This window comes from Apus apus, chromosome 26, assembly GCF_020740795.1.
Source record: "Apus apus isolate bApuApu2 chromosome 26, bApuApu2.pri.cur, whole genome shotgun sequence".
Classification (NCBI taxonomy): domain Eukaryota; kingdom Metazoa; phylum Chordata; class Aves; order Apodiformes; family Apodidae; genus Apus; species Apus apus.
In genome coordinates this window covers 4,202,959-4,222,997 of record NC_067307.1, presented here as the reverse complement: position 1 = coordinate 4,222,997, position 20,039 = coordinate 4,202,959, and the positions used below count along the sequence as shown (strand labels likewise).

General features: G+C 54.6%; 1 protein-coding gene across 7 annotated transcripts in view; it reads right to left on the bottom strand.

Moving 5' to 3' along the window:
- KANSL3 (KAT8 regulatory NSL complex subunit 3) overlaps positions 1 to 18,197 on the bottom strand; it is a 28,878-nt gene extending 10,681 nt beyond the window's left edge. For 2 of the 7 annotated variants that reach the window (XM_051640611.1, XM_051640618.1), the window contains exons 1-16: positions 18,063 to 18,197; positions 16,692 to 16,782; positions 15,689 to 15,874; positions 15,403 to 15,534; positions 14,732 to 14,848; positions 13,717 to 13,818; positions 13,520 to 13,591; positions 12,703 to 12,777; positions 11,600 to 11,757; positions 10,727 to 10,790; positions 9,817 to 10,017; positions 8,801 to 8,960; positions 7,435 to 7,512; positions 3,938 to 4,129; positions 2,159 to 2,243; positions 944 to 1,098 (exon numbers count right to left, since the gene is read on the bottom strand). In XM_051640611.1, the coding sequence (XP_051496571.1) occupies positions 944 to 1,098; positions 2,159 to 2,243; positions 3,938 to 4,129; positions 7,435 to 7,512; positions 8,801 to 8,960; positions 9,817 to 10,017; positions 10,727 to 10,790; positions 11,600 to 11,757; positions 12,703 to 12,777; positions 13,520 to 13,591; positions 13,717 to 13,818; positions 14,732 to 14,848; positions 15,403 to 15,534; positions 15,689 to 15,874; positions 16,692 to 16,769 (1,855 nt within the window). In that variant the 5' untranslated portion in view covers positions 16,770 to 16,782; positions 18,063 to 18,197. Of the gene's footprint in view, positions 1 to 943; positions 1,099 to 2,158; positions 2,244 to 3,937; positions 4,130 to 7,434; positions 7,513 to 8,800; positions 8,961 to 9,816; positions 10,018 to 10,726; positions 10,791 to 11,599; positions 11,758 to 12,702; positions 12,778 to 13,519; positions 13,592 to 13,716; positions 13,819 to 14,731; positions 14,849 to 15,402; positions 15,535 to 15,688; positions 15,875 to 16,691; positions 16,783 to 18,062 lie in introns of those variants that run through there. The other 5 variants (XM_051640613.1, XM_051640615.1, XM_051640614.1 and 2 more) reach the window with 5 other exon arrangements.
- Between the last annotated feature and the right edge of the window lie 1,842 nt (positions 18,198 to 20,039).

Here is a 20,039-nt window from a genome sequence, read left to right as displayed (position 1 = left end):
AATCAGGTTTGGAGAACCCACCACCAGGGAATTCCAGGTCTGTTTTATGGCAGGTGTCTGCAAAACAGTTCTTTAAAGAGCCTGCTCTGAGGTGGGTGGAGATCCTCCAGGCTGCTCCACACACACAACCAAACACTTCAGCAAGGTCAGTTTAGAGGCCCAGGAGAGGGAAGGAGCTCAGGTTTAGTCCCTTGAGGCATCATTATATGCAAATGACACAATTAACAGGTCACCTATGGCCCGGCAACCTCGCCTGACACAATCCCATGGGATTTCTGCAGGCTCTGGGATAGCCAAGAACTCCAAATGCTGCCTCAGCCAAGGCCAAAGTAACCAGGGAATGTAAAAAAGAGGATTATAGAATCATGGGATGGTTTGGGTTGGAAGGGACCTGAAAGACCATCTAGATCCAACCCCCTGCATGGGCAGGGACACCTCCCACCAGCCCAGGCTGCTCCAAGCCCCATCCAACCTGCCCTTCAACACTGCCAGGGATGGGGCAGCCACAGCTTCCCTGGGCAGCCTGGGCCAGGCTCTCACCACCCTCACAGCCAAGAATTCCCTCCTCATCTCCAACCTCCATCTCCCTCTCCCACTTTTCATCCCTCCCCCTCATCCCATCCCTCCCTGCCCTTGTCCCAAGTCCCTCCCCAGCTTTCCTGGAGCCCCTTCAAGGCACTGGAAGCTGCTCTAAGGTCTCCCTGCAGCCTTCTCTTCTCCAGGCTGAACACCCCAACTCTCCCAGCCTGGCTCCAGAGCAGAGCTGCTCCAGCCCTCCCATCATCCTCTGGACTCTCTCCAGGAGCTCCATGTCCTTCTGATGTTGGAGACCCCAGAACTGGACCTAGCCCTGCAAGGGGGGTGGTCTCAAGAGATCCACCACATGACCTGAAACCTGGGTGTAACATTTACATTCCGAGGAGAGATGGAGAGAGGCAGGTACCTTGGAGGGAACTGGCAGGCTGGGCCTGCATGCAGTGGGTGCTGCTGGCTACCAGCCTGCTCTGCAGGGCATGGAAGGCACTGGGTGCTGTGCTGCTGGGGAGCATGGAGGATGGAGCAGGGCCTGGGGAGGAGGTTTCTGCTGCTGAAGTCAACCTAGAAAGGGAGCAGAAGAGAAAGACTCTGGTTCAAGACAAACTGCACAGAGCAAAGTGAGGTGGCTTTGACCTGTCACTGCCCACTGTGACCCAGTAGGACTCCTGGAAGCATAAGGGGGGGGAGTTGATGAGCTACAAGAACCCAAAAGCAAGTGAATTTTCCCCCTGCACCCACTGCAGCAGGTAGAACAAGGAGCACCATCCACATCTTTCCCAGTTGGAAGGGAGCTTGTTACATGTGTGTGCCTACCTAGGGTGCTGTGCCACCTAAAAGCAACTTTACTTTGCAGTGCAACATTTCCCCTTTAAAACCTACTTTCTATTTGAGAACAGCTCTTCTTCCTCTCCCCTCCCAGCTCAGCCAGAGTCCGGTTCTCCAAAGCTTGGTTTGGATTAAAAGGGAAAACAGGGATGTGAGAGGTCAACATCAGATTCATTCCCCAACATTCCCTACAGCCAGTTAATTCACTTCATGAACTGATACTGAGGCTTTACTCCTAAAATCATGGAATGGTTTGGGTTGGAAGGGACCTTGAAGATCACCCAGTTCCAACCCCCTGCATGGGCAGGGACACCTCCCACCAGCCCAGGCTGCTCCAAGCCCCATCCAACCTGCCCTTCAACACTGCCAGGGATGGGGCAGCCACAGTTTCCCTTTTCTTCCCTTTTCCCCAGTCTTTGGGGGAAAAAAAAGAAAAAAAAGCACCTGACTTCCATGGAAGGAGTCAAGACAACACTGAATTTCTGGCAAAGACACCACAGCCATTCAAAAGACACAGAGAAGCCACCTTGAATTTGGGAAACCACATGGAAACACCACCCAGGAGCCCCAGTACCTTCCACTTCTGCCCCTCCCAGAATGGCAGTTGACAAAGAGTTTTCAGGAGCCTGAGAGTCTGCCTCACTTCAGATAATTCCAGGCAGAAGCAAGACACCAGAAAGCTCCACATGCAGCAAAATCTCCCTGTTGTGGTGCTTCTCAAGAGCAACCTGTCAAAAAAGACCCCCCCAAAAAAAAAAAAAAATATATATGTATTTTAAAATGTATATTGACTCACTTGGGGGTGGTGAGCAGTCCTGACAGCTCCTTTGCACCTGACACAGACTGGCCAACAGCCATGGGGACTGGCTTCCCAGCAACAACTGCAAAAGAAAAAGAAGGAATCTCACTCTCTCCTTCTCCTCCAGGAGCATTTTGGGTTTTTTTAGGGATTTCTCCCTCTCTCCCAACAAGCACCCACGGTGCTGCAGGTCACGGGCTGGTCCTGCTCACAGAGCAGCTTCTCCAGGAAACCTCTGTTGTAGCCATGAACACACACACTGGGCACCATCAGGAAGATCCAAGGGAGCAGATTTGGGAAGAAAAACCTGAAAGCTGCTGTGGTGGAAATGTGAGAAGAGACCAAAGGGAAGGAATTGGCTTCAAAAGCTGCAAGTAGTGACATCTCAGGCTCTGGCCACCAACTGCAAATCTCTCTCCTAAATATCATCTCCACTCATCCCCTCCTCCTAAGCCATCATGATCTACCACCTCAAGCAATTTGTTTGGATCTTGATCCCTAGGGATCCATTTTGGAAGGATTCTTGGAAGACACTTTACAAAATACACATGGATGCCACGAGTCACAACATTTGTTTATTGCAGCCTTGGGTTGTGGTTTTTTTGGGGGGGATACAAGTGGGTTTGTCTTGTGCCTTCCTCCTGCTCACCCAGGGATAAGAGGGAATTCTTGGTTTGGTTCATGTTTACTCCTGCAATTCATTTCCTTTCTGTGGAAAGAAGTAAAGTTTGGAAAATTAAAAAAAAAAAAAGAACAAAAAGAAAGGAAGGAAGAAAGAAAAAGATTCCAGAAACCAGAGATTTTTCAAAGCTGCCAGAAGATCAATTTGTAACCTTCAAAAAGGACTTGGTTTTGTGAGGTCATTTTCACAGTTCAGAGCAAGTGTTATATGGACAGTGAGATGGTTTTGAAGGAGAAGAATTGTTTCTCAGCTCTGAAAACCTCTAATTTCCTCTTGGAGATGCTGACCCTTCAGTCCTGCACTACTAATGCTAAGAGTGAGCCTCTGCTTTCCATGTCTGGGGCTCCAGAAGTCACAGATGCCAAGGGAACATGCTTCAGGGTGAGAGTGGACAAAGCTTCTGGCCTCCCTGGGGAGGCTCAAGGGGAAGATGACCTAGCACATCAGCTCTTCTTGGACTGCAGTGACCTCTGCAGGGGTTTTTCCCGCTGCAAAGGCTTGAGAGGAGCTGGGATCTGTTTGGAGGTGGACCCAGCATGTATCAGGCCAGGCTTTGGGCCCAAAGGGGACCAGAGAATGGGACACTGAGCTGTGTGGTGAAGTCTGAGGGCACAAAGATCTTCCAGAGGGAGGAACATCGTTGGCATCCCTGAAGCAGGAGCACCTTCCAGGGGAGAGCTTCAGGCAGGCAGCAGAACTGGAGATGTGCACCACCTACTTGGAGAGCAAGGGGTCTGCCAGGACCAGCATCCTGCTTCCAGCAGCAGCTCCACGCCCAGGAGGAAGGTGCAAAAAATCCACAGAGAGGAAATATTCCTTCAATATTTCCAACTGCTACAGAAGAGAGAGGCTCCTGCCAAGCCCCCCCCGTGTGCTGTCAGCCCCCCCCAGGCTTCCCCCACTACCCCCAACTCCCTCACACCTTGACCCTCTGCCTGGTTCCCTGCTGCTAACTCCTCCAAACGTTCCAAATCACCCCAGTTCCCTTCCCGGCCCCACGTGGTGCCCCGGGGGGGGAGCAGAGCTGGGCACAACCAGCCCCCCCACCTGCCCCCCTTCTCTGGTGCCAAAGCAGCTCTGGGATGGCAACTCACTTTCTGCCTGGGTGCTGAGGGGTGCTCCGTTCCCCACGCCAGCGCCGTCCCCGTGAGAGACAATGGTCACCTTGATTTTGGCTCGTTTGGAGGGTTTGGTGCAGGGGGTCGGGCTGGGGGTCTGGTGCCTCTTCAGCTGCCCACGCACATCATCTTTGTCAGCCCCTTCCGAGTGCTCTGAGGAGACTGGTACTAGGGGGGACACAGAAGCAGCTGTTTTGGAAACCCACGGAGGTCAGTGCTGCTCCGCTGGGTGCAGCGAGGGGGGGAGGAGGGACACATGCCCATGCAGGCTCCCTCCATGCCAGCCTTGCCCATCTCCCATGCACCAGGAACCCACACTTCTCCTTTCCACCACTTGGGCTGACTTCTACGTGCCCTCAAGCTGCTGCCTTAAGAGTCAGGACTCAGCTTAAGCTTCTCACAAGCTGAGGCAGGACAGCACCTAAAGTCTGTCCTGCCCCTGCAGTGAAGATAAATGGAAGTCTACAAGTGGTGCCACATCACCACATCAACACCTTCCATTTCCAAGCCTGGCATAATCAATCCCAGGATCAGGCCTCTCCAACATGCCTGATTTCCAGGTGAAGGGATGAGGGTGCAGAGACTCAGGGAGCTGGTGGAGGCACAAGGTCAGAGCTCAGCCTGCCTGATCAAAGGGGTTTCATGCCTGTGGCTCAGCACATCCTCCCCAGAGCTCCTAACCAGCCCTCCAGGAGCTGGGCAGAAGGGGACAGGTCTCTGAAGGCACCAAGCAAAGCAGCAGGAAGCACAAAAAGTGCTGCAGTGAAGCCAAGCACCCCTCTCCTTGGTAGTAGGGAAGAAAAACCACCATCTGAGATTTGTCTTCTGCACTAATGAGTTTGCACCTCAAATCTGGGGTCAGTTTTGGGACCCTCATGACAAGAAGGACATTGAATGTATTGACATACATTCTCTGTATGTCCAGAGAAGGGCAGTGGAGCTGGAGAACAAGTCTTCTGAGGAGCAGCTGAGGGTGTTTAGTCTAGACAAGGAGGCTGAGGGGAGACCTTCTGCTCTGCAACTGCCTGAGAGGAGGTTGGAGCCAGGGGGGGTCGGGCTCTGCTCCCCAGGAGCAAGTGATGGGACAAGAGGAAACAGCCTCAAGTTACCCAGGGGAGGTTGAGGTTGGATCTTGGGAAGTTCCTCCTTGGAAAGGCTTGTCAGGTCCTGGCCCAGGCTGCCCAGGGCAGGGGTGGAGTCCTGGAGGGGTTCAAAAAACGTGTGGAAGTGGCACTGTGGGGTTGGGTGATGGTTGGACTTGAAGATCTTAGAGGTCCTTCCATGACTCGTTCTGCTGCCATGTCCTTGACCCATCACACTTGTTTCATCCTGCCTAGAGCACAAGCTCACTGGGGCTACCAGAACAAGCAGAGTCACAACAAGCTCCTCAGGGCAGCCCAGGGTCAGAACATGGTCACGAGCTGCCACCTGCCCACCCATCTGCTCTCCATGTGTCTCCCACCACTGCAGTATGATCCCCCAGCCTGAGAAGCTGGCGGGGTGGGTCAAAACAAGAGCCTCTACACCCTGTGTCCAACAGCCTAGAGGCCAAGATGCCCATACCTTTTTTTTTTTTTTAGACATTTATTTAACTAGACATGGATAAAATCTATACAATCAGTCTACAGATGTGCATCTGTGTCTATATATATATTATGTATTTATCCACTCTTTGTTCCCCACCTACACACCTCCAAACTGCAAGTGTAGGCCAAGACTGCAGCTGAATCCCTAAATGTTAGGTGATTCCAAGCATCTGGGGACCTCTCTGGTCCCCAAGACAAGAGCCAAGCTCCCTGTCCTGCTCTTGGACCCTTGTGCAATGCTCTCCATGCCTCCCTCCAAACATGCATCCTCCTGGTCACCACCCAGAGATCTCCTCAGACGTGCACAGACCACAGGCACCAAAGCCACCCCCCATCCCCAGGTGCCACCAGCCAAGCAGGAGAGTGAAATGGCACATGCACAGGCCTTGGGTGCCCCTCAAAGCCTCCAACGTCCCTCTGTGTCCCCAGCACAGGGCTGGGAGGAGCACCCTGCTCCCACAACAACAGGGAATGGTCCCAAAACAACAGGGAATGGTCCCAAAACAACAGGGAATGGTCCCAAAACAACAGGGAATGGTCCCAAAACAACAGGGAATGGTCCCAACCCCACCTCCCTACCTGGCTCAGACAGCTGAGCCACGACAGTAAAGAACCCAAATATCTTCACTGGCTTTTAAATCTTATGGAAAAGGAGCCCAGGCTGGTGCCAGCCTCTCCACATCTCCCCACCAGCCAGGTGACATCCACTCTGGTTTCTCTTCCCAGTAAACAGTGGGTGGAAGGAGTCCAGGGAGGTGCAGGGCTCCATGTGTGCTCCCAAACTAAGCTCATGGCACAGGAGTACAAAACAAGGCTCAAGGGAGAAAGAAACCTTCAAAGGAAGATCAAAGGAGAAATAAACCTTCAGAACCACCTGCTGGGGCCAATACTTGTCTGAGGGGTTTGTTGTCACTGTGTGTGTGGCCTGAACCTTAGGATCTGTGCTTGGGGCAAGCAGGGAGCCTGTATCTTAGGAGGCTTCAGCCCTGTAAGACGAGATACCACCAGCTCCTATGCACCCAGTGCTCCCCTTGTCACCTTACAAGCCCCAGCACTGGGGGTGCTGCAGGGAGGCAGGTGTCACCCACACCCACATTCCCAGCACCCTGGGGTCACCCGAAGGGAGAGCTGACACTGCCAGCCCATCTAACAACACCAGGGCCTCCCAAGCCCTGGGTTTCAACCTCTTGTCCTCTCCTAAACCCAGATCCACACGGTCACTGTTACTGGAGATGGCAAAATGTGTCTGTAGATACACCGTGGATCCCATCTCTGGATCCCAAACCCTCAGAGCACCACACACAGGTCCCTGTGTGCTCCAGCACCCAACACAACAGAGCACAGGGCTCCAGGCTCCTCACCTCCACTCATCTCCTGGTCCAGATGTGCTCCTCTCCCACCACATCACTACCTTCCCACAGCCATCCCTCTCTGCTCTTCTCTAACCCTCTCTGCCCAAGAACCACTGCTCCACATCTCTGCTCCTTCCAAGTCCCTCATTCCTGCTCCCACCAACAGCCCCTTTCCTGCTCCATGTGCTCAGGACACTTCACTAACACACATGGACCCTCAGGCTGGTGTCCACATCCCCTTCTCAGTCCCAGCACAGGCAGGGGTTAAACACAGGCTCACAAAAAGTCACCCCCTCCTCCACAAAGTTTTAATCCCTCAAAGAGCAGGGAAAGGGGAGGAGCTCAGGAGAAGTTAATGCTCTCAGCTCAGGAGGTGGCCACGGGCTTTAGCTTCGAGGACAGCAACAAGGAAGCAAGAAGCAGGGGACAAGGGGACACTGCCAGGTCACATCCCCAAACCAGTGCAAGGGAAGAGGAAGATGATGAAAGAAGGGAGCAGAGACAGAGAGACAGGGAGAAGTGAGGAGATACTCACCAAAGAGACATGAAGAGGTGCCAGGAGGAAGAGCTTTCCTCACCAGCATGTTTTGTTTCAGAAAAGCAGCAAACTGAGCTGAAATGAATCAGAGAGAATTACAGTATCACAGCCTGGCTCGGGTGGGGGGACAGGGAGCTCTGGGGACACCACTGCCACCCACAGGCAGAGACCTCGGAGCAGGCAGAGAGAGCTCAGGACACGACTCATCCAGCCACAGGGCACAATGGAGACACACTGAGCTCCTATCTGGACATCCAGCACCAGGAGGGACATCATCCCAGCTCTCCCAGAGAGCATGTCCCAGGAGCACCAGCCCTCTCCAGCCCCACAGCCACTGGCAGCCAGGGGACAAGAGCAGGCAGAGCCAGCTGAACAGAGCAGTTGCACCAAGAAGCTGAGAGCAGCTGGGGACATCAGCCACCACGTCCCTGCACAGCCTGGGCCACCAAGCCCAGGCCAGAAGCCACCCTGCAGCAGTACCCTGGACCAAACACGGCGGCCACAACACACCCCACTCCACAAACCTTCCTCCTGCCTCACATGTGCTGCCTAGAAACTTCCTCAACTACAACGACACAGGAATTGATTTTTCTCAGCCCTTGGGTTGAAAAACTAAGGGAGATCCAAGCTTCAAGCTCCCCCCTTGGAGCCTACTCCTGAGTTAGAAAAAGAGAACGTGGAGGATCACCCTGGTGCAGGAGACAACAACAAGCCTGTTCAGGTCTGTCTGGAGCCAAGAGATAAGGAGAGAAAGGAGGATGGAGAACTATGTGCCAGAAGAGATTATCATCATCATCATGATCATCATCATCATCAAAACCATCCCTCCCATCCACAGCTGTCACCACCAGACTGCAGCTGCACCCCAAGGTTTTGAATCTGCATCCAACAGGACAGAACAAGCCCCCAGCTCCAGCTTTGTGATTCACAGCAAGTTTTCCACTGGCACGTGCTGCAAGATGCCCCTGTCGTGCCCCAAGTTGCAGTCATGATTCCACAGCCTCAGTCACCTCCTGAGCACCTTCAGCCTCCCCTCCCAAGCAGCCTCCAAAGATATGAGACACCAGACAAGGGGTTCACACTTGAAAAATCAAATTAAGAGCGTGGCTACGTGGAGATTGGGTCAGTCAGAGTGAGAGAAAACCAGCAGCAAGGCTCCACAAGCTGCAGAAACACCATTTCCAACCTAATTTCACCCATTTGCTGCCTTTGGATGACCAAACTGTAGAGAAAACTGCCACAGGGAGCTTGGAATTCAAGCCAGGACACTGAAGACAAAACCCTAAACACCATCAGGACAGGTGAAGAGCAAAAATCTGGGATGCTAAGAGGGAAAGAGGGTGGGAGAGCAACAGGGTAGTACCTTGTGCCTGCTTGTGTGTCAGGACAGTGTCTGTCCTCTGCACCTGCCTCTTCAGCAGCTGGGTGGTGCTGAGCTGGCTGGGCTTCTGCAGAGAGGACACAGCTGCCATCTTAGTCTTGGGGCTTGAAGTGGGGCTGCTGGAGACACTGGATAAATCCTGCTGGGAGAAGAAGCAACTCTTACCCCCACAGCTCCCCATCAGGCCGTTGTAACCCTGAGGTCCTTGGCTGGAGCAGATCTATGGTTGAAGGTTCCTTTGCCCACAAGCTTTTACAGAATCACAGAGACAGAGCTGTCAGGCTTGGAAGGGACCTCTGGAGATCATCCACCCAACCCCTGCCAGAGCAGGGTCACCTCCAGCAGGTCCCACAGGAACACCTCCAGCTGGGGCTGGAATGGCTCCAGAGAAGGAGCCTCCACAGCCTCTTGGGCAGCCTGGCCCAGGGCTCTGCCACCCTCACAGGCAACAAGTTCCTCCTCATCTGCAGATGGAGCTTCCCACCTTCCAGCTCCTGCCCATGGCCCCTTGTCCTGGCCCTGGACACCCCTCAGCAGAGTCTGGTCCCCTCTCCTGACATCCCTGGAGATACTGAGCAGCACTGAGGAGATCCCCCCTCAGGCTCCTCTTCTCCAGCTGAGCAGCCCCAGCTCTCCCAGCCTTTCCTCCCAGGCAGATGCTCCAGCCCCTCAGCATCTCTGTGGCCCTGCCCTGGCCTCTCCAGTAGCTCCTTGGCCTTCAGCAACTGGGCAGCCCAGAACTGGACCCAGTTCTCCAGATGGAGCCTCACCAGGGCAGAGCAGAGGGGCAGAAGAATCTCCCTGACGTGCTGGCCCCCCTCTTCTTGATGCCCCCCAGATGCCATGGGCCTCCTTGGCCAATTATTCCCTTCATACCCTCTCTCCTCCCTCTCCCAACACTAACCCAATCCCTCACCACCTATTTCAGGGGTCCAAAACCATCTCTGCCCACAACCGCAGCCTTCCCCAGCTCAAAGCATCCCAGAGAGCAACCCCACCTCAGAGCCTGAAGGTGAGGCAGGCACTTTGGCTGCTGGTGAGGTGGGTCTGCTGGTCCTTTCTGGCAAGTCAAAGGACAGATCCCTCCTGGTTGAGTCTCGTGGCTTCTTCTTCTTCTCAGCATCCAGGTCACGAGGGTCAGAGCCCGAGTGGCTCTCTGCTCTGGTGAGGACTCCAGTCAGGAAGTCTGCTATTTCATCCTAGGAAGGAGGGAACACACAGTTCAGGGCTGAGTGGTGAGCAGGTCTCTACATCAGAGCTTGAAAGAAAAGAGGAACAAAGTTTCCCCCAAAGGGACAAACAGGCTCTCCAGGTTTCATGTTCTGCAGAAAGAAACCCTCCAAGTTAACAGGTTTTCTCATGGAAATTCATTCTCCATGGATTTCTGTCACATGAAAGAGAATCATAGAAACATAGAATGGTTTGGGTTGGAAGAACCTTCAAGATCATCCAGATCCAAACCCCTTCCTGGGCAGGGGCACCTCCCACCAGCCCGGGATGCTCCAAGCCCCATCCAACCTGCCCTTCAACACTGCCAGGGATGGGGCAGCCACAGCTTCCCTGGGCAACCTGGGCCAGGCTCTCACCACCCTCACAGCCAAGAATTCCCTCCTCATGCCCAACCTCAATCTCCCTCTTCCAGTTTTAATGGAGGAACAACTTTCTTCTAAGTTCCCCAATGGATGACTCAAAAAACTGCTCTGTGTTTAAGGTGCACCAGCAGGAAGCTCCTGTCCCTCCTCCTGAAAGGAGGAGGTGTGTGAGCAGCTCAGTATCCAGGCAGAGAGCCAAGGTCACCTGCAAAAATCCCACTCAGGAGACACATCACCTTCAACCCAACCAATCCTGAGATCCTTCAGCAGAGATGTTGACAGCTATGAGATGTCCAGGGCAGATTTCTGTGGTTACCTGGATGCATCTGTCCACCATACTCTGGGTCAGGCCTTCTGACTTCTTTTTGGCTTTGCTTATCCTGTTAAAAGAAACAGGCACAAGTCAAGACGTTTGGTTTCCCACCTTCACCCTCACCACATCATTCTTCACCAAAGAGTAAGACTCAAGGCCAGCAAGTTCCCTCCCTCACCCATTCAGACACAGACCAAGGAAGGTCCCTCAGCTCTCCAGAACTCCACAGCAACACTGACACAGACTTTGGTGAGGAAGAAAAAAGCCCAGGACCCATTTTGCAAAGCAAACATGACCCTTCCTTCCCTTCAGAGTTCTGTCTTCAGACCCACTATGGCAGTTTCACATCTCTTCATGCCCCTGATGGTCCCTGCTACTGATTCCTGACTCACATGATGCTCCAAAACCTTGTCTGTGCTGCTGGGTCCAGCATCAGGCCAACCCTCTTCTTCCACAAACCTGCTCAGGTGTAGTTACTCCAAACACACACGAGTGTGAGAGGAGAACAAGCTTCAAGGTTTAGGGAAACCTTAAGAGCTTCTTGCCTCCTGCAAGGCTCTCACAGCCTCTCTCACCCCAATTCTGGGCACAGCCTCCAAAAACTACAGATTCCACAGCCAGGGGTGAGATGAAAAAGCAAATCCTTCTTTTAGTGTCATACCAGTGTACCCTGCATCTTCAACTGGGAGAAATAACGTGGATCTATCACAGAAAACCAACCCTCTATCCACCAAACCACATTTTGAATAAGAAAACTGACCTGGATGGAGCATTTTGATCCTGTTCCCATCAGGTTTCAGTACCCATTGGTATTATTTTTTCATACACAGCAGGGTCAGATCTCTGGGAGGAGGGGATCCACCTTCTGAGCATTACCTGAGATTGTCATCTGCTCCTCCCACCACCACCATGCTGTTATCAGCTCGGATTTTCTCCCTGAAATCTTCCATGGCTTCCATGTTGCACTGCAGGGAATTCTGCCCTATCACAAAGAGGACTGGGGTCTTCATCTCCAGGAGGGGATCATCAACATCCTGCAAGAGCAAAGGGACTATCATCCCGAGGGACTGATCCAGGAGGTAGTGGCTTTGGAGACAAACACCTTAGATGAGGGTTTCCAAAGAGGGAAGGTATGTGCCAACGGGGCAGGGAAGGCTTCCTGTGCTCTCCCAGTATATACCAGTTGCCCCTTGGAAGGACAGAAATGTAAAGTGTGTGGTGGGCTTAAAGACCCCATGAGAAAGGCTGACTCAAAAACTTGACCAGCAGATAGTGCTGGTCCTCATCAACAGCCAGCACTGACCCCCCAGAAACCCTGCTTCCCTGCACCTTCCCACTGCAATGTCATGTTCATAGAATCATGGAGTGGTTTGGGTTGGAAGGGACCTGGAAGATCATCCAGTCCCACCCCCTGCATGGGCAGGGACACCTCCCACCAGCCCAGGCTGCTCCAAGCCCCATCCAACCTGCCCTTCAGCACTGCCAGGGATGGGGCAGCCACAGCTTCCCTGGGCAACCTGGGCCAGGGTCTCACCACCCTCACAGCAAAGAATTTCCTCCTCATGTCCAACCTCCATCTCCCTCTCCCAGTTTTCATCCATCCCTCTCATCTCATCCCTCCCTGCCCTTGTCCCAGGTCCCTCCCCATCTACTCAGATGGACAGAGCCCTGAAGAACACTCTGCTTGAGTCCTGCTGAGCTTCAGCAAATGCTTTTTATGCAGATTTCTCACAGTAGAGCCAAACAAACCCAGGACTTCTTCCCCTGGCTACCACATCAATAATCCTACTGGGAATGCAACAGTCCCACCTGCTGGGAACACCTCCAAATAAAAATCATGTAGATGTTCCTCCAAAAAGAAAAAAATCTTCAAGATATTCCTAGAAAAAAAACCCTTCCATTTATCACTGGATTTCCAAGCCTGGTTTTATGAAAGAACTTGGGGAGATGAAAAGGCTCCAATTCCCTTTGGTCCTTACCCCTCTGGGGCCATCAACAGTGAGGAGTGGGAATCCAAGGCACACAACTGCAGTGACATATTCCAGCACGGAAACCTGGGCAGGGAACAGCAACACTCAGCAACCCTCCCTGTCCAGGGCAAGGAGGGAACAAAGGCTGTTTTGCCAGGCACAGAAATATCTTCCCTATTTACACTTTCGTTGAAGAGAAGAGTGGAAAATAAAATCATTAGTTAAACTGTGAGCAGAAAGGATGTGTGTGTCAAAGGCAGGTCTTGGGAAAAGGGGAAAGAATCCCCCCCCCCGAACCTTGAACACAACAGTATTTCAAGAATCATGGAATGGTTTGGGTGGGAAGGGACCTTAAAGATCATCCAGATCCACCCCCCTGCATGGGCAGGGACACCTCCCACCAGCCCAGGCTGCTCCAAGCCCCATCCAACCTGCCCTTCAACACTGCCAGGGATGGGGCAGCCACAGCTTCCCTGGGCAACCTGGAACAGGCTCTCCCCACCCTGACAGCCAAGAATTCCCTCCTCATCTCCAACCTCCATCTCCCTCTCCTAGTTTTCATCCATCCCCCTCATCCCATCCCTCCCTGCCCTTGTCCCAAGCCCCTCCCCAGCTTTCCTGGAGCCCCTTCAGGCACTGGAAGCTGCTCTAAGGTCTCCCTGGAGCCTTCTCTTCTCCAGGCTGAACACCCCAACTCTCCCAGCCTGGCTCCAGAGCAGAGCTGCTCCAGCCCTTGGATCATCCCACCTAACTGATCGTCAAACCCAGCTCTAGACTGAAGCTGCCAAGTGGGCTCTGAGAGGCTGCAAAGGAACCAGGTACTCACATGACAGGCCACCAAGGCACCCGTGTTCCACCCGATAAGGATGATGGGCTTGTGAGAGAAGTGGCTGTGGATCTGCAGGAGAAACAAACCAAAAGACATGGCTGGAGAAGAGGGACAGACAAGGGGATGATGCCCTGGGGTGGCCACAGCACCTAAAGGCCAGGTGGAGAGCCTGAAGGCTGGTGTCTCTCACTCACCTCTGCCACTTTGCCCCTCACTGCCCCAATCATGTGCTCCAGACACTGCAGCACCCCCACCCCGCTGCCATTGTTCAGCAGGTGGGTGGCAATGGGAATGACCTGGATTTGGGATGAAAAGGGAACAATTAATGAGGCCACCACTGGGGGTGGCAGGAACTGACAACAATTAGCAGGGACTGGAAGCCAGTTTATGCCCAAACCACTGCTTTCTCTCTCTTTTTTGTCCCCCAGAATTCACTTCTAGCTACTAAAACTAGAGAATCCCCCTGAAAGACAAACATTAATTGGGAGAATCCCAGAGGACTAGAGTGGAAGAGACTTCAAGGATCATCTGGTCCAACCCTTCTGGGTAGGAACATGGTTTAGAGGAGATGGCCTTGTCAAGTTGGGTCTTGGAAGAGACCAGAAGTGGGGAGAAAATAGAGGCCAGAAATGGGGGAAAGAGCCTGGGGTGGGGGGAAAAGAGAGTCCAGAGGTGGGGAAGGTGGGTAAGAAGCTCTGTGAACAGGCAGAGGACTAAGGTAACCTGAAGCTTCTCTCCTCCAACCTCTTCCCACCAGAAGACTCATCTATCCTCACAAACAGTAAGGATGGAATCTGAGCTGCTGAAGATGGGTGGCTTTGGTCAGTGAGAGCTCCCCAAAGCAGCTCCATCCCCTCATCAGTTTCTAATTCAACCTAAATACAAGAAAATACTTCTTGACTCTGAGGGTGGCAGAGCCCTGGGACAGGCTGACCAGGGTGGTCATGGAGTCTCCATCCCTGGAGACATTCCAACCCCACCTGGAGGTGCTCCTGTGGGATCTGCTCTAGGGGATCCTGCTCTGGAAGGGGGTTGGACTGGATGATCTCCAGAGGTCCCTTCCCACCCCCACCACCCTGTGAAGTGTTGATCACTGCAGATGCCAGGCCCTGCTTTCAGACTTTGGAGCACTGAGGGCTTCTAATCACTAACTCATCATCTCCAGCCACTAATTGGAACTTCTTCCCTTCCCAAACCAACCATACCAACCTTTCCCAAGCAGGAAAGCTGCGACTGCCAGAACCGGTGCCGTCGAGACGTGGGGAACATGGAGTTGGAAGGTCCAGAGGAAGCAATGAGGATGAGGGGGGAACCAGGCAACTTGCTCTGGGAAATTCAACAAGGGAACAGTGTAAGGAAAAGGAAATTCCCTGCCCAACACCTCACTGCCCAGCCTGGGCTGCACAAGGAAGAGAGAAGGATCTGGCACAGCTCATTCATCCCTCACATTTTCCCCAGCCAAAGATGCCTCAGGATTGTACAGGGGAACGTCTCCAACAGGACAATCTCCCTCCAGAGGGAAGGTCTCCAACAGGACAATCTCCCTCCAGAGGGAAGGTCTCCAACAGGACAATCTCCCTCCAGAGGGAAGGTCTCCAACAGGACAATCTCCCTCCAGAGGGAAGGTCTCCAACAGGACAATCTCCCTCCAGAGGGAAGGTCTCCAACAGGACAATCTCCCTCCAGAGGGAAGGTCTCCAACAGGACAATCTCCCTCCAGAGGGAAGGTCTCCAACAGGAGAGGCTCCCTCTGTAAATTCCTACTCTTTTGAGCCCAGGGAGCAAGAAAGAGGTGGAAGGAGATGGAGAGCAGGATTGGGAAGAATAAAACTGATGGAAGAGCAGCCTCTTGCTCCCCAAGAGCTCCAAGAGGTACTCACAGGTTTATTATGTGACAGGACACCCACAGCTGGGTCCCAGGGCCTCTTCAGCAGCAGGGACAGAGCCTCAGCACCTGCGGCCCCAGTCTTGGCAGTAGAGGAGAGCAGCATCCTGTCAATCAGGGTGGGGATCTGAAAGCAGGGGCCAGAAAGGGCTGAGAAAACACACACAGGCTTCTAACCACCATCCCCACCACCCCAAGGACAAGGGAGCTTCCCTGAACAAGCTTTGTCAAGGGAGGACAATATAAGTGGTGACAAAGTGTTTTTCCTCTGCTTTGATCACCTTTCCTTTGAGTGTTTGCAGAGCATCCAAGTAAGCAGCCAGCACTGGCAAGCTGAGGGTCTCCACCAAGGTGGTGTGAAGCCACTGGATCAGTTTGGTGTCCCAGTTGACACTAGCCAGGGCCTGGCGGACCCTCCGAGCACACTTGTCCACTGCAATTCTCCTCAGGACTGGCTCGTTGCAAGCCTGGGAACCAGGACACGAAGAAGAAACACAGTTATGGGGTACATCAAAGCACACCCTGTGCATCCCCAGGGACAGGCAAGGACTGGCTTGAGCTGCCTGGAGTCATCAAGCAGGGAGCGGAGCCCAGTATCCCCTCAGTGGGGAGAAAATCGGGGCTAAAAGAACCAGAATCATCGAATCCCAGACTGGTTTGGGTGGGAAGGGACCTGAAAGATCATCCAGATCCAACCCCTGCATGGGCAGGGACACCTCCCACCAGCCCAGGCTGCTCCAAGCCCCATCCAACCTGCCCTTCAACACTGCCAGGGATGGGGCAGCCACAGCTTCCCTGGGCAACCCGGGCCAGGGTCTCACCACCCTCACAGCCAAGAATTTCATCCTCATGTCCAACCTCCATCTCCCTCTGCCAGTTTTCACCGATTCCCTCTTGTCCTCTCACTCCCTGTCCTTGTCCCAAGCCCCTCCCCAGCTTTCCTGGAGCCCCTTCAGGCACTGGAAGCTGCTCTCAGGTCTCCCTGGAGCCTTCTCTTCTCCAGGCTGAACACCCCAACTCTCCCAGCCTGGCTCCAGAGCAGAGCTGCTCCAGCCCTCCCATCATCTCCATGGCTCCTCTGGACTCTCTCCAGGAGCTTCACATCCTTGTGTTGGGGGCTCCAGAACTTGGAACCAGCACAACAAGCCCAGAGCTACCCATTTCTCACACAACCCAAGGGCCAAGACTTCCACTTTGACTCCATCAGGCCATGCTAGGAAGGATTGATAAAAACACAAGAGGCAGCAACTGTTGGGAAGTGAAAGAGGGGGTGGAAGAACTTACCCCTTCGTTAGCCAGACGAGCCAGCCTGTCTGACTGCAGGGCTTTGTGGATCTTATTGAAGAGCTTGTTCTGGGCCATGGTCCAACCCGTCCTGTCAGGAAAAGCAGAGAGGAAAAGTCAAGAAGATCCAGGTCCTGGAGGTTGCTGCCTGTTCCCAAAGGTGGTGGGCAGCAGAGCTAGGCACCAGGTGTGAGGGCAGCCTCAAAATTCCATGTACAGCTACAGAAAGAGGGAGTTTTGCTCCTGAGGGTTGAAGTTCCATGAAAAACACCAGGTTCCCCACGTCACTAGGGGGTGGTGATGGACATCAACCATCAGAAAGGCAAGAGGAACAGCACCAAAGAACACCACAATCATCACTGCTTTTAGACTTAACTAAAAAGTCACACCACAGGGAAGAAACTTTCTTCTAGCCTGGCTCAAACCAGGACATTAGGTTATCACCAGAATTCCCAGACAATGTGATCAGGGAAAAAAAAACATTCCCCATAATGTCAAGACTTGTCATCAAGGCTTGGTGACAGCTCCAGGCAGGGTTTTTAATTAACGCAGAGCCTCTTTTTTAATTTTTGACATTGGAATATGGTTGAATTCAGGATCTACATGTCACTTCACTGCCTCAACCTTCTCCAGAGGAGAGAACTTCACCCAGAGCATGTGGGAGAGGTTCCACACTGAGCCAGGCTCTGCCACTGCATCCAGCAGCTCCCACAGCGGGCAGATGAGAAGCTGGGACATGAGGAATAATTTTCATCATAAAATCATGGAGTGGTTTGGGTGGGAAGGGACCTTAATGATCATCCAGTCCCACCCCCCATGGGCAGGGACACCTGCCACCAGCCCAGGCTGCTCCAAGCCCCATCCAACCTGCCCTTCAACACTGCCAGGGATGGGGCAGCCCAGCTTCCCTGGGCAACCTGGGCCAGGCTCTCACCACCCTCACAGCCAAGAATTCCCTCCTCATCTCCAACCTCCATCTCCCTCTCCCACTTTTCATCCATCCCCCTCATCCCATCCCTCCCTGCCCTTGTCCCAAGCCCCTCCCCAGCTTTCCTGGAGCCCCTTCAGGCACTGGAAGCTGCTCTCAGGTCTCCCTGGAGCCTTCTCTTCTCCAGGCTGAACACCCCAACTCTCCCAGCCTGTCTCCAGAGCAGAGCTGCTCCAGCCCTCCCATCATCTCCAATAGCTCCATATCCCCCTGACACTGGGGCCTACCCAGAACTGTAGAGTAGGGGGGGTGTCTCTCCCAGAGCAAAGCGGGAGAACCACCTTCACCATCCTCCCTTCAAGACCCCCACCACGCCTCGAGCCCCACCCCAACCCCCCAGGGGTGCTGGTTGGGTGTGCCCAGGTGGTCCTGGTGCCTGTCACCTGTTGACGTGCTCCTCCCAGTCGTCGGGGGGCGGGGGGGGCGTCGGCGTCGGTGCGCGCGAACATGACGTGGCGCTCGCACTCGTTCATCACGCTCCGCGCCTTCTGGTTGTCGTAGAGGGGCAGGGGGGTGGCTGTCACCGTCTCCACGTCGATGGGGACATCGGCCTCGCTGCTCGGGGGGGGGAGAGACACAGAGTCACGGAGCTGGTCTGGTTGGAAAAGCCCCTCGGGATCACCCAGTCCAACCACCAGCCCTACTCGGCAAAGTTCTCCCCGAAACCGTCTCCACCAACACCACATCTAAACAATCCTTCAACACACCCAGGGATGGTGACTCCTCCACCTGGGCAGCCTGTCCCAGTCTCTGATCACTCTTTCTGTGAAGTTTTTCCTAATGCCCAGTCTGACCCTGCCCTGGTGCAGCTTGAAGCCCTTCCCTCTTGTTCTGTCCCTAATCACCTGTGAGAAGGGACCAGCACCAACCTCTCTGCAACGACCTTTCAGGTAGAGACTGATGAGGTCTCCCCTCAGCCTCCTCTTCCTCACACTCAACATCCCCAGCTCCTCCAAGCCTGCCTCATCAGATTTATCCTCCAGGCCTTCCCCAGCTTCCCTGCCCTCCTCTGTCCTCGCTCCAGCACCTCGAGATCTCTCTGGAATTGAGGTGCCCCAAACTGGGCACAACGCTCCAGCTGTGGCCTCACCAGTGCCAAGCACAGAGGGAACCACAGCTCCAGAGAAGGGGCTTCTCCTCCCCCCGGGGGGGCTCTGCTGGGCTTCCACACCCAAAGGCCAACACTTCAGCTCGGTACCATCGTGCCCCCCTCAACCCAAACACATCCAGCACCCCAGCCCCACACTCCCGACCCCAAACCCCCTCCCCTTCCCTCACCAAACCACCCCCCAGCCCATCCCCAAGCTGCTGGGACCCCCTGAGGGAGCCCACACACCTTCCCACAGCCCCTGCTGCTCCCCATGGACCCCAAAACCTGCTCTGGTCTCACCAGCCCGCGCTCTCCCCCCACCACATCAACCCCACAGGTCCCACATTCTCCCCTCCAACCCCTCATCTCCCTCATCGCCCCCCAACTCTACATTTATCCCTCACAGGCCCCTCAGGACCTCCCCCCCCCCCCAGCCCCACATTCTCTTCTCTCAGACCCCTCAAGGCCTCTCCCAGCTCCCTCACAGGACACCTTGTCCCCCCTCACTGTCCCCTCACAGACACCCCAGCCCCACAATGTCACCTCACTGGCCTCTCAGGACCCCCACCTGCCCAACACTCTCTCCTCACAGACCCCCAGCCCCTCACCTTCGTCTCACAGACCCCTCAGGACCCCCTCAACCCCACATTCTCCCCTCACAGACCCCTCAGCCCCACACTCTCCCCTCACAGACCCCTCAGGACACCTCAGCCCCACATTCTCCCCTCACAGACCCCCCAGCCCCACATTCTCCCCTCGCAGACCCCTCAGGACCCCCCAGGTCCTTGCCCCTCGGGCCCCCCACTCTCCCCCCGGCCCCTCAGCCCCCTCAGGACCCCCCAGCCCCACATTCCCCCCTCACAGACCCCTCAGCACCCCCTCAACCCCACATTCCCCCCTCACAGTTCCCTCACAGACCTCTCAACCCCACATTCCCCCCTCACAGATCCCCCAGCACCACATCCCCCCCTCGCAGATCCCCCAACCCCACATTCCGCCCTCACAGGCCCCTCAGGACCCCCTCAACCCCACATTCCGCCCTCACAGACCCCCAGCCCCACACTCTCCCCTCACAGACCCCTCAGGACACCTCAGCCTCACACTCTCCCCTCACAGACCCCCCAGCCCCACATTCCCCCCTCACAGACCCCTCAGGACCCCCCAGGCCCCCGCCCCTCGGCCCCCCACTCTCCCCCTGGCCCCTCAGCCCCCTCAGGACTCCCCAGCCCCACATCCCCCCCTCGCAGCCCCCTCAGCACCCCCCATCCCC